This window comes from Ylistrum balloti, unplaced genomic scaffold (assembly GCF_031769215.1).
Source record: "Ylistrum balloti isolate Yb309-2 unplaced genomic scaffold, AGI_CSIRO_Ybal_v1 Utg369740, whole genome shotgun sequence".
Classification (NCBI taxonomy): Eukaryota; Metazoa; Mollusca; class Bivalvia; order Pectinida; family Pectinidae; genus Ylistrum; species Ylistrum balloti.
In genome coordinates, this window is record NW_026781950.1 from 1,621,426 (window position 1) to 1,636,916 (window position 15,491).

The following is a 15,491-nucleotide window of genomic DNA, read 5'->3' on the forward strand; positions in this document are numbered from 1 at the left end:
AAGGTGTAATATGACCTAATTACTCAATAAACAAAGTTTCACTTTATTTGGAGAACGCGTTTTCAAAATATCGGAATAAATATTATCCTGCGTTTCTTTATCCTTTTAGTATATATATATCAATTTCTCACATGTGATCCGCTCTGCAGCGACAAAGCAAACCATCTCATTTCATGCGTCGTCATTTAAAGGCCTGCATTGGAACATCGCAATCATTCGGCTAAACGCACTCTTAGGAATTGCCCCAGGTGAAACAGAAAATTTATTACAAGAAAATGTCTTTTTATTTTATACTCAGCAACACGATTCCTGGAGTCAACAAAAATTATCGCACTTTATTTCTCTAAAAGTGTTGTTTTCAATAACGGCTGAAACAAAATTTTATGGAGCGCTGTAACAAAATTGGCTATCTTTATTTAAGAAGGCTGATAGATCCAGTAACCTGCGTAGGAAAACACTGTGAACATTCACGATTTTATCAATTGCAACGAAAGATTAAAAGATATCTGTCGACACAGATTAACAAGAGTGCCGTGGGCACAATATACGCCGCCACAAAATATAAAGATCAAGAAAAACCGTAAAATCGCCACTTCCAGCACATCCACCCACTGTAGTTGTGACATTGAGAAAGTTTCGTGAAACTCTTATCATTAGTTTGGGAGGAGTTACAGTTACAAGGCTCCACTATGAGTAAGCTAAAGACACAAAGTTGCAAATGGGATAAATCTTACAAAAATCAATGAACCGTAAAATCGCCCCTTCATGCACATCGAACGATTGTATTAGTGACATTGAGCAGTTTTATGAAAAGCTGATCATTAGTTAAGGAGGAGTTGCGTTGACAAGAAATGGACGTACGGACGGACAGACGGAGAAGATGACGCCAATATACGACCGCATCCGGCGGCGTATAAAAAGGAACTCTTAGTTGGAGGATGCGATTAAAAAAAGCTACTAGATAGCCAATCAAGAACAACTACTGTGATAGGATATGTTATCGCCCTGATGACAAGTGACCAATGCAAAACAACGATGTGCCGCAAAATTATAAACGATCGTAAAGCCGGTTATTTTTCGCAGAGATATTTTCATTATTTCGCGGTATATTAACCTAACCGCCGAAATTGACCCCATGAAATAATAATATGATAAAATAATATATATATATATATATATATATATAATATTTAATTGTTGTTATTCAATTAGACCTCTTTAGAAAATTAAAAAAATGACTCGTGGAAATTACCAGCAATACGGTATTGTAATTCTGAAATGCAACTTGTGCGTTTTATAGGGAAAAAACTAGCGTCACCTTAGCATGGTTTCAAGAAATAAATAATAAAAAAGAACATAAGATCAACAAGTTTAAAGCCAAAAGTACTTACCGAGATTATGGTAAGTTTTAAACTGAACGCTCATTGCAAATCTACAATTTTCAAGCAAACAGCCGAAAATACTGATTAAGAAGCAAATAAGTAGCGGCTCAAACGCAAAAAAAAATCTACTGCAGTCAAAATAGCTTATATCACTGGTCAATTCTTTAGGTTACTCGGTATTACTTTGCTATTCCATATATCTTCTGATTGGATATTTTCAGATGGTGACCAAAGGAACAAATGACATGCTTCAGCTTTGACCGAGGAATATATGTCCATTTCACACCTATAACACTATCTTAGTCTTCTCACCACTTAGTTTCGTACAAGAGTTCGTGGTTGTTGTTGATTCGGTTGGTCGATTCTCCATAAATGTACAGTTGTACAAACAATGGCTAAAGGTATGAAAAATATAATTCGTAAAGAATATACATTTATAAGGTATATAATTAAATTCCTATAGTTAAATCAATAATTTGATGGCCAGTGCTTACAATGTATTCATGTATTCAAGAATGTATGGTTTGGCACAAGTGAACATTAAGAATCATTATCGTTCGATGCTATCTGGCGATCCACGTCAGTAAGTAGCTCTATTGATTTATTGAAACTGCCAATGCTTCCAAATGACACATACTCTTTAAACTGTTCCATATAATACTTCTCGTTTGATTCTTTGAAACTTAAGCCTTCATTTGCCAGTTGTCTTGCGTTCTTTCCCGATGATGTCACAACGAGAATACCTGCATGGTTTCTAACCAGAAAGTCAAGCACTTCAAAGTGTCCCCCGAATGCAGCACATGCAATTGGGTTCCATCTTTCTTCATTTCCTTTTGCGATCAAAGCTGGGTATTCGTTCATGAAGTATTCAACAATCTGCAGATGTCCTTGGATAGAAGCATAGTGTACTACAGAGCTTCCATTGGTATCCAACACATCCACTGCATTTCCAAGTTGACGGAGACGGCGTATGACATCCAAATTACCACCAAAGGCTGCTTTATGTAACACAGACCTTCCATCATTGTCCGCAGGATTAGAGTTGCATCCAGTGGCCAGTATCCTTTCCACAAGATGCATGTTCCCTAAAGCACATGCTTTGTGGAGAGGAGAGGATCCACTAGCATCACGAAGATCCGTGTTTGCATTTCCGTCCAACAACGTCTCTGCAACTTCTTCATGACCATTTTTCAATGAAATATGCAATGCAGTCTCACGCTTTGGGTTTTCAGTATCGACATCTACTCCTCCCCGGTGCACCAAGAATTCAACAATACTGAAATGGCCTCTTTCAGCAGCTACGTGTAGAACAGTCTGGCCGTCTTTGAATCGTGTCTCTAAATCGTATCCTTCGTTGCAGATTTCAAAGAACAACCCTTTATTACCTCCATAAGCCGCGTCGTAGAGACACCTCTTTGAGAAGCGTACACCAGCACCCTGTATCACTCTAACGACATCACCCAAACCTAGGAAGCAGGCCCATTCCATAGCTGACCTGGTCGCAGTTTCGCTCCATTCATAATCACGGAGAATACCGCGCATGATATCCGTATTTCCTCCAACAACTGCTTTCCTTAGTATCTCAAATGTTGGTGTTTCTATTAATCTGCTGAGTTTCTCGTAGATAAGAATGTGACCCCATCGGCACGCTGCAGCACAAGACGCTGTTAGCTGGAGGATCTTCTCTTCATGTGATAAATCACTCTTCATGAAAAGTGTCAGTACCTGGTCTAGAAAATCTAGATTTGGCATAGCATTTGCAACGATACAGTACAAGAAGGTTTTTGGCCGTTCTGGTTTCGAGAACTTGTCAACAGCTGAGAAAATTTCGTTCAAGTTTCCCTCCTCCTTGGCCAATTTGAAAAATTCTTTTTTCATTCTACGACTGTAAAAAAATGGGGATGTCACCAAATCATTAACATTTCCTTCCAAAATCTCCTTTATCATCCTTTCAGACGCCAGCATACAGTCTCTCTCCCCCATCGTCATACTATCAAATCTTGAACTATCGCATCCGATTGGCAGGTGCATTGGTTCCAAATCGCATGGTATTATATTCATAAACATGGCCTGCCATGGAGCGACTCGTACAAGCATACACATATTGGAGCGGCCATAGTAATACAGTATGGCGTATTCCATATACTCTGGATCCAGCAAACGGTATGTACCATCGAGATTTTTCTCTGTGAACGGTCCTATACCTTCTTCTATGTAATAACCTGTCAGCCTTTCTGCAGCTGCATTGATTTCGGTACGGGTATAACGTTGCTTGTTAACACTAGCGAACATGGTCATGGATTTAAAGTCAAACCAAGTAATGTTATCTTTCTTCGAGTCCAGGTCTGCATCCGTTATTGTGGCAAGGTCTATTTTGTTATCATTCATAAAACCATATAGCAACACGACAAAGTCAGTTTCGTGGAACATATGCAATTGATGAACTTTGTCATCTGTCTGATATTGTTGTTCTTTACCAATTATTGGAGGTTTCCGGAAAGGTCTGTGATGAAATGGTTTCACGTCAAGACTATCGTCTATTTCAAGGCTAACCTCGGCTGGCGAACGGTCATCCTTTTCTGGGTCAAATGTAATCGCATTCGATTTAAATTTCTCCATCTTTCAGTAAGTACGATGCATCTGAAAGTATTAAAACACATTATTATTAGGCATATAGTAAGTTTACATTAACAACCAGAGTCCTTTATGTTTTGGCGCTCTAGATACTTACGGTTAATAAATCTTTTCTTTCCTGTCTACTTTTTTATGCTACTATCTCAATGACACCAACCTCCTATGATCCTGGTACTAGTCTTCGTTATGACTATCGAAATGTCATCCAACCCGCTAGCTATATGCCATTGAAGGTCACATGTTCGATTCAATTTCACATTGGCTTATGTCAAATTCAGTAGAAAGATAGGCAAATGCCACATGTCACACAGGTCATAAATTCTTATCCATATCATACTTCCGTATGTGATATATATTTTGGAAAACGCATCACGCGTTAAGACCAAAAATGCTTCAGACTTTGATAATCGCATCCATTAACAGAAATTGATGTTATTTCGTTGATTCATTATAGACAATGTATGTTTTTATATAGTGGTTCTGGTGCCCAAATTGTTCTGATGATGAACAGCAAAAACAGTATTAACATGCCAATGCATCATCAGAATTGATAACTTGTATGAGAAGAGAGGAATATCTTCAATATGGTAAGGGATGTAATGACGGACTGCTTTGTATTACAGAGGATATTGAAGAAACACTTCGGGATACTTAACATAATGATAGAGTATATTGAGGGCACTTTGGCATACTAAGCAGAATGACAGATGATATTAAGGAATAATTTAGGTTACTAAACATATTGACATTGGATATTGAAGGAACACTTAAAGATACTAACTATAATGACAGTGGATATTGAAGGAACACGTAGAGAACCTAAACATAATGACAAAGAATATTAAAGGAACACTTAAGGATACTAAGCATAACGACAGAGGATATTGAGAAACACTTCATGACACTTAACATAATGACAGTGGCAATTGACGAACAATTTGGGATTTCAAGCATAATGACAGAAGGTATTAAGGTACACATCGGGATACTTAGCATAACGGCTGAGGATATTTAAGAAACACTGAGGGATATTAAGCATAATAAAAGAGGATGTTGAGGAACATTTCGAAATGCAAAGTATAACAACTGAGGATATTGAAGGAACACATTGGAATACTAAGCATAACAACAGAGAATATTAAGGAACACTTCAGGATACTTAGCATAATGACAGAGGATATTGGGTAACACTTCAGTATTCTTAGCATAACGACAGAGGATATTGAGAAACACTTCATGACACTAAACATAATGACAGTGGCTATTGAGGAACAATTTGGGATCTTAAGCATAATGACAGAAGGTAATAAGGTACACTTCAGGATACTTAGCATAACAGAGGATATTTAAGAAACACTTCAGGATACTTAACATAATGACAGAGGAAATTGGGGAACACTTCAGGATACTTAACATAATGACAGAGGATATTGAAAAAACACTCAAGATATTAAGCATAATAATGTAGGATATTGGGGAACATTCCGAGATGCTAAGTATAACAACAGAGGATATTGAAGGAACACATTGGGATACTTAGCATAATGACAGAGGATATTGGGAAACACATTCAGATACCAAGCAAATTAAAGAGGACATTTCGGAACAGTTCAGGATAATAAGTATAATGACAGAGGTTACTGAATGCACGTTTTGGTATACTAAGCATAATGACATAGAATACTGAGGAACACATTGAATACTAAGCATAAAGACAGAAGATATTGAAGAACACTTTAATACACTAAGTGTAATGACAGAAGATACTGAAGGAACGCTTTTGGATACATATTGTTATGACAGAGGCTATTAAAGAAACACTTATTATGACTGAGGCTATTGAAGGAACACTTATACCTATGACAGGATAAAATTGACCAAACACTCATGTTATTAAAGAGGATAGAGCAGAAATATTTATTAGGGAAGGATACTGCTGGAAGAGTCATATTTGTGAAAGAATTTTTGATGGACCACTTAACTAAATGACAGAATAATGAAGAAACATTGATCATTATGAGAGATGGTGTTGAAGAAACACATGTCTTTTTGATAGAAAATGTAAGTAAGGCACACTTACTATTTTGAAAGAGGATACAGAAGACTGAACAAACATGCAACATTAGGCAAAAGGAAAACGAACACTTATACATATAAATATGACATCGGATACCAAAGTCACATTTATGTTAATGACCGAGAACAATAAAGGAACATTTATTGCTATGAAAAGATAGTAAGGAACACTGATCATTATGACAGATACTGACAAAACACTTTTTTTTGAGAGAATGTGGAATAAATATCTTTGTGACATAGAATATTGAACACTTATCATTACAAAAGGATATTGAAGGAGCTCTGTCATTATGACATAGGATATTGAAGGAACACTTATCATTATGACAAAGGAAACTGTTCAACTGAACACATATTATGACAGAGGAAAATAATCAACTGAATACTCGTGGTTATGAGAGGATTTTGAAGGAAAACTCATTTTGACAGGGTATAATGAAGGAATACTAATAATCATATGTTGATTAATGTACTGTTTTTGGGAGAAGGTGTCACTGAGTTGTTATAACTTGTGCCTAATACCAGTTGTTTGATGACAATAAAAATATGTTTAAATCTAATCTAAATCATAACTGACGATTTTGAAGAAACACATTCAAGAACAACAGAGAATATTGACGGAACTTTTATCTTTATGGTGAAAAATGAAGGAACACATTTTCATTATTGCAGAGGATAATAATGGAATGCCAACCTTAATGCCAAGGAACATTAAAATAACACTTATTTCTGTGAAAGTAGATATACTGAAGGAACACTCAACATTATACTGGAGAAAACTGTAAGAACTCTACTGTTTATGATATGAATATTGAAGGACAATTATCTTTACAACAGAGAATATTGAGGGAAAACTTATCTTTACGAAAAAGGATATTTACGGACCACATATATTGGTGACAAAGCATATAGTAAGAACATTGTTCTTAATGACAGAGGATATTGAAGAAACGTTCATCATTTAGATAAAAGAGTTTAGAAGAAATGCTGATCTTTATTGGAAAGGACATTGAAGCACCATTTACTTATAAATCATTAGGACACAGGAAAACGAACACTTCATCATTATATGACAGGGCTTGGGTTATAGGAGGAACGCTTACAATTATATCAGAGGGTACTGAGGTAACACTTAGCATCATAGCATAGGAAACTTGAAGAAAAAATATATTTTTATAACACAGAGTAATGAACGGGTACTTATAAATGTGAGAGAAAATATTGAAGGAACATTTAGCATTATAACATAGGATAGTTAAGGAACATCTAGCATTATAACATAGGTTAGTGAAGGAACACTTAGCATTATAACACAGGATAGTGAATGAACACTTAACATTATAACATAGGACAGTAAAGGAACATTTAGCATTAAAACATAGGATAGTGAAGGAACACTTAGCATTATAACATAGGATAGTGAAGGAACATTTAGCATTATAACATAGGATAGTGAAGGAACATTTAACATTATAACATAGGAGAGTGAAGGAACATTTAGCATTATAACATAGGATAGTGAAGGAATATTTAGCATTATAACATAGGATAGTGAAGGAACACTTAGCATTATAACATAGGATAGTGAAGGAACACTTAGCATTATAACATAGGATAGTGAAGGAACACTTAGCATTATAACATAGGATAGTGAAGGAACATTTAGCATTATAACATAGGTTAGTGAAGGAACATTTAGCATTATAACATAGGTTAGTGAAGGAACACTTAGCATTATAACATAGGACAGTAAAGGAACATTTAGCATTAAAACATAGGATAGTGAAGGAACACTTAGCATTATAACATAGGATAGTGAAGGAACACTTAGCATTATAACATAGGATAGTGAAGGAACACTTAGCATTATAACATAGGATAGTGAAGGAACATTTAGCATTATAACATAGGTTAGTGAAGGAACATTTAGCATTATAACATAGGTTAGTGAAGGAACACTTAGCATTATAACACAGGATAGTGAATGAACACTTAACATTATAACATAGGACAGTAAAGGAACATTTAGCATTAAAACATAGGATAGTGAAGGAACACTTAGCATTATAACATAGGATAGTGAAGGAACATTTAGCATTATAACATAGGATAGTGAAGGAACATTTAACATTATAACATAGGAGAGTGAAGGAACATTTAGCATTATAACATAGGATAGTGAAGGAATATTTAGCATTATAACATAGGATAGTGAAGGAACACTTAGCATTATAACATAGGATAGTGAAGGAACACTTAGCATTATAACATAGGATAGTGAAGGAACACTTAGCATTATAACATAGGATAGTGAAGGAACATTTAGCATTATAACATAGGAAAGTGAAGGAACATTTAGCATTATCACATAGGATAGTGAAGGAACATTTAACATTATAACATAGGAGAGTGAAGGAACACTTAGCATTATAACATAGGACTATGAAGGAACATTTAGCATTATAACATAGGATAGTGAAGGAATATTTATCATTATAACATAGGATAGTGAAGGAACACTTAGCATTATAACATAGGATAGTGAAGGAACATTTAGCATTATAACATAGGATAGTGAAGGAACGCTTAGCATTATAACATAGGATAGTGAAGGAACACTTAGCATTATAACATTGGATAGTGAAGGAACATTTAGCATTATAACATAGGATAGTGAAGGAACATTTTGCATTATAACATAGGATAGTGAAGTAATATTTATCATTATAACATAGGACAGTAAAGGAAGGATTATAACATAGGATAGTAAATGAACACTTAGCATTATAACATAGGATAGTGAAGGAACACTTAGCATTATAACAGAGGATAGTGAAGGAACATTAAGCATTATAACATAGGATAGTAAAGGAACATTTAGCATTATAACATAGGATAGTGAAGGAACATTTAGCATTATAACATAGGATAGTGATGGAACACCTAGCATTATAACATAGGATAGTGAAGGAACACCTAGCATTATAACATAGGATAGTGATGGAACACTTAGCATTATAACATAGGACAGTGAAGGAACATCTAGCATTATAACATATTATAGTGAATGAACACTTAGCATTATAACATAGGATAGTGAAGGAACATTTAGCATTATAACATAGGAGAGTGAAGGAACACTTAGCATTATAACATAGGACTATGAAGGAACATTTAGCATTATAACATAGGAGAGTGAAGGAACATTTAGCATTATAACATAGGATAGTGAAGGAATATTTATCAATACAACATCGGATAGTGAAGGAACACTTAGCATTATAACATAGGATAGTGAAGGAACACTTAGCATTATAACATCGGATAGTGAAGGAACATTTAGCATTATAACATAGGATAGTGAAGGAACATTTAGCATTATAACATAGGAAAGTGAAGGAACATTTAGCATTATAACATAGGATAGTGAAGGAACATTTAACATTATAACATAGGACTATGAAGGAACATTTAGCATTATAACATAGGAGAGTGAAGGAACATTTAGCATTATAACATAGGATAGTGAAGGAATATCTAGCATTATAACATAGGATAGTGAAGGAACACTTAGCATTATAACATAGGAAAGTGAAGGAACATTTAGCATTATAACATAGGATAGTGAAGGAACATTTAACATTATAACATAGGAGAGTAAAGGAACACTTAGCATTATAACATAGGACTATGAAGGAACATTTAGCATTATAACATAGGAGAGTGAAGGAACATTTAGCATTATAACATAGGATAGTGAAGGAATATTTATCATTATAACATCGGATAGCGAAGGAACATCTAGCATTATAACATAGGATAGTGAAGGAATATTTATCATTATAACATAGGATAGTGAAGGAACACTTAGCATTATAACATAGGATAGTGAAGGAACACTTAGCATTATAACATCGGATAGTGAAGGAACACTTAGCATTATAACATAGGACAGTAAAGGAACACTTAGCATTATAACATAGGATAGTGAAGGAAGATTTAGCATTATAACATAGGATAGTGAAGGAAGAATTAGCATTATAACATAGGATAGTGAAGGAATATTTATCATTATAACATAGGACAGTAAAGGAACATTTAGCATTATAACATAGGATAGTAAATGAACACTTAGCATTATAACATAGGATAGTGAAGGAACACTTAGCATTATAACATAGGATAGTGAAGGAACACCTAGCATTATAACATAGGATAGTGAAGGAACACCTAGCATTATAACATAGGATAGTGATGGAAAACTTACCATTATAACATAGGATAGTGATGGAACACCTAGCATAATAACATAGGATAGTGAAGGAACACTTAGCATTATAACATAGGAGAGTGAAGGAACATCTAGCATTATAACATAGGATAGTGAAGGAACACTTAGTATTATAACATAGGAGAGTGAAGGAACATTAAGCATTATAACATAGGATAGTGAAGGAACATTTAGCATTATAACATAGGATAGTGAAGGAATATTTATCATTATAACATAGGACAGTAAAGGAACATTTAGCATTATAACATAGGATAGTAAATGAACACTTAGCATTATAACATAGGATAGTGAAGGAACACTTAGCATTATAACATAGGATAGTGAAGGAACATTAAGCATTATAACATAGGATAGTAAAGGAACATTTAGCATTATAACATAGGATAGTGAAGGAACATTTAGCATTATAACATAGGATAGTGATGGAACACCTAGCATTATAACATAGGAGAGTGAAGGAACACTTAGCATTATAACATAGGATAGTGAAGGAATATTTATCATTATAACATAGGATAGTGAAGGAACACTTAGCATTATAACATAGGATAGTGAAGGAACATTTAGCATTATAACATAGGATAGTGAAGGAACGCTTAGCATTATAACATAGGATAGTGAAGGAACACTTAGCATTATAACATTGGATAGTGAAGGAACATTTAGCATTATAACATAGGATAGTGAAGGAACATTTTGCATTATAACATAGGATAGTGAAGTAATATTTATCATTATAACATAGGACAGTAAAGGAAGGATTATAACATAGGATAGTAAATGAACACTTAGCATTATAACATAGGATAGTGAAGGAACACTTAGCATTATAACAGAGGATAGTGAAGGAACATTAAGCATTATAACATAGGATAGTAAAGGAACATTTAGCATTATAACATAGGATAGTGAAGGAACATTTAGCATTATAACATAGGATAGTGATGGAACACCTAGCATTATAACATAGGATAGTGAAGGAACACCTAGCATTATAACATAGGATAGTGATGGAACACTTAGCATTATAACATAGGACAGTGAAGGAACATCTAGCATTATAACATAGGATAGTGAAGGAACACTTAGCATTATAACATAGGATAGTGAAGGAACATTTAGCATTATAACATAGGAGAGTGAAGGAACACTTAGCATTATAACATAGGACTATGAAGGAACATTTAGCATTATAACATAGGAGAGTGAAGGAACATTTAGCATTATAACATAGGATAGTGAAGGAATATTTATCAATACAACATCGGATAGTGAAGGAACACTTAGCATTATAACATAGGATAGTGAAGGAACACTTAGCATTATAACATCGGATAGTGAAGGAACATTTAGCATTATAACATAGGATAGTGAAGGAACATTTAGCATTATAACATAGGAAAGTGAAGGAACATTTAGCATTATAACATAGGATAGTGAAGGAACATTTAACATTATAACATAGGAGAGTAAAGGAACACTTAGCATTATAACATAGGACTATGAAGGAACATTTAGCATTATAACATAGGAGAGTGAAGGAACATTTAGCATTATAACATAGGATAGTGAAGGAATATCTAGCATTATAACATAGGATAGTGAAGGAACACTTAGCATAATAACATAGGAAAGTGAAGGAACATTTAGCATTATAACATAGGATAGTGAAGGAACATTTAACATTATAACATAGGAGAGTAAAGGAACACTTAGCATTATAACATAGGACTATGAAGGAACATTTAGCATTATAACATAGGAGAGTGAAGGAACATTTAGCATTATAACATAGGATAGTGAAGGAATATCTAGCATTATAACATAGGATAGTGAAGGAACACTTAGCATTATAACATAGGATAGTGAAGGAATATTTATCATTATAACATAGGATAGTGAAGGAACACTTAGCATTATAACATAGGATAGTGAAGGAACACTTAGCATTATAACATAGGACAGTAAAGGAACACTTAGCATTATAACATAGGATAGTGAAGGAAGATTTAGCATTATAACATAGGATAGTGAAGGAAGATTTAGCATTATAACATAGGATAGTGAAGGAATATTTATCATTATAACATAGGACAGTAAAGGAACATTTAGCATTATAACATAGGATAGTAAATGAACACTTAGCATTATAACATAGGATAGTGAAGGAACACTTAGCATTATAACATAGGATAGTGAAGGAACACCTAGCATTATAACATAGGATAGTGAAGGAACACCTAGCATTATAACATAGGATAGTGATGGAAAACTTACCATTATAACATAGGATAGTGATGGAACACCTAGCATAATAACATAGGATAGTGAAGGAACACTTAGCATTATAACATAGGAGAGTGAAGGAACATCTAGCATTATAACATAGGATAGTGAAGGAACACTTAGTATTATAACATAGGAGAATGAAGGAACATTAAGCATTATAACATAGGATAGTGAAGGAACATTTAGCATTATAACATAGGATAGTGAAGGAATATTTATCATTATAACATAGGATAGTGAAGGAACATTAAGCATTATAACATAGGATAGTAAAGGAACATTTAGCATTATAACATAGGATAGTGAAGGAACATTTAGCATTATAACATAGGATAGTGATGGAACACCTAGCATTATAACATAGGATAGTGAAGGAACACCTAGCATTATAACATAGGATAGTGAAGGAACACTTAGCATTATAACATAGGATAGTGAAGGAACATTAAGCATTATAACAAAGGATAGTAAAGGAACATTTAGCATTATAACATAGGATAGTGAAGGAACATTTAGCATTATAACATAGGATAGTGATGGAACACCTAGCATTATAACATAGGATAGTGAAGGAACACCTTGCATTATAACATAGGATAGTGATGGAAAACTTAGCATTATAACATAGGACAGTGAAGGAACATCTAGCATTATAACATAGGAGAGTGAAGGAACACTTAGCATTATAACATAGGATAGTGAAGGAACATTTAGCATTATAACATAGGAGAGTGAAGGAACACTTAGCATTATAACATAGGACTATGAAGGAACATTTAGCATTATAACATAGGAGAGTGAAGGAACATTTAGCATTATAACATAGGATAGTGAAGGAATATTTATCATTATAACATCGGATAGCGAAGGAACATCTAGCATTATAACATAGGATAGTGAAGGAACACTTAGCATTATAACATAGGATAGTGAAGGAACATTTAGCATTATAACATAGGATAGTGAAAAAACATTTAGCATTATAACATAGGATAGTGAAGGAATATTTATCATTATAACATAGGACAGTAAAGGAACATTTAGCATTATTACATAGGATAGTGATGGAAAACTTAGCATTATAACATAGGACAGTGAAGGAACATCTAGCATTATAACATAGGAGAGGAACACTTAGCATTATGATGGATGATTTTGAAGGAATACATTTTGTTTAATAGAAAGATATTACTGAGTATGTATTTTCATGATAGAGAATTACTTGAAAAAAAATTCCAAATGAGAAAATTTAATGTATGACACATGATGACTGCCAAACAAGATGACCAAAAAACCAAAACTTTAAGTTGTAGATCACTTTTAACATTTACAATCTAAACTAATAAATCTGAACGAATTCCTACTGCATACAGATATTTATGTCCTCTTTTCATTTAACACTTCCTTTTTGAGTAATTTTGGTATATAGATAAATTTTCATTCTCTGTGTCTCTCACTTCTGTAAGTTACATATTGTACGTGAGTATTTTTTATGTGTAAGACAATTGTATCATTTGATTAGATTTATTATAATCTACATTTTTTTTTTCTTATTTGAAATACACTGTTCATTTACATACAATAAAATTTAAACCGAAATTATGAAGGGAGGTAAACAGTTCATTTCCGGATCACCGTTTAGTGTTGGACTTACGTGAAGTTCTACACACATACGAATACAGGATTTCTCGGAATACTGTGACCGTTTCATAAAAGTATATATACTGAACATTAACAGAGTTTTATTGATAGGAGAATGATATTGACCGAATATCAACAGCGTCATCTGTCTAGTTCTAACGCATGTTCCTCTTCCGCTCTTCAGATGTTTACAGTAGTAAGTCCGTTTTTTAGTCTGAACTCGAGCACAGCAAGTGATTTATTTAGATGCCTAGCCCATGAAAACATTTAACAAATAATATTTATTTAGGCAATGATGGAGACGGCAATACAGCACACAAAAGACAAATAAACTTACCTAAATCATGTAGCTCATGCAGGGTTGTTCTGTTCTATTTTTGGGATAGGAATTTCCCACTGAGCGATACTAACGTGTAAAACATATATCGGAAATAATAAATCCGGATAGGAGCAAATACATCGTGAGTAGTTGGCAACAATAATCACGTGTTAAATCATTGTTATATTATCATAACAATCAGTTGCATGCGTCACTGTTTCCTCCTTTTTCTAAATGGCTAACGTTAACTATGAATGCGGTTATTCACGTACAAATGTATACCTCCTCTAATATTGCAATGCGAAAAATGGTCTGATCACCATTCTCAGGCAAACAGTTTTTAAGAATGGTGGATTTGGAAAATCGATTTTTAGATAAGTGCCCAAAATCTTGTTACATATCTCTCTTTAAAGAAAACCACTTCTGATTATTTCAATAACTTTCAAATTGAAAATATATACATTAATCATATTCATCAAAAACGCGGAGATAAAGGGGTTACTAATTCGCTATAATTGAAAAACGTAATACGCGTTTAAGTAGATGTTTACATACACACTGTCTTATCTGACCATCTGTGTTCATTACTTTACAGACACGTTGTCTTATCTGACTATCAATATCCCTAACCTGACTGACAGACTGTCTACTCTGACTACCATAATCCCTGACTTTACTGATGCACTGTCCTGAACACCTCTTTTCTGACCTAAATGATTCATTGTCTTGTTACAACCCTTCTAATGTGACCATATATCTTTGATTTTAATATCACACATTGCCTAACCCACTAACACTGTCCTGCCTGCCTATCATTATAACTGACTTTACTGATGCACTGTCCTGAACACAC

At 33.9% G+C, this 15,491-nt stretch overlaps 1 protein-coding gene across 1 annotated transcript; it reads right to left on the reverse strand.

Moving 5' to 3' along the window:
• Window positions 1-314: 314 nt before the first annotated feature.
• On the reverse strand, window positions 315-14,697 carry LOC132543063 (ankyrin-3-like). The gene is made up of 2 exons (XM_060206518.1): window positions 14,657-14,697; window positions 315-4,022 (listed from the first exon to the last, which is right to left on the reverse strand). The coding sequence occupies exon 2, from the start codon at window positions 3,999-4,001 to the stop codon at window positions 1,923-1,925; it is 2,079 nt and encodes a 692-aa protein (XP_060062501.1). The 5' UTR covers window positions 4,002-4,022; window positions 14,657-14,697; the 3' UTR covers window positions 315-1,922.
• Window positions 14,698-15,491: the final 794 nt, after the last annotated feature.

What these genes read in the sequence shown, in the direction of transcription:
- LOC132543063 (XM_060206518.1), bottom strand. Translation starts at nt 4,001, where the DNA reads ATGGAGAAATTTAAATCGAATGCGATTACATTTGACCCAGAAAAGGAT.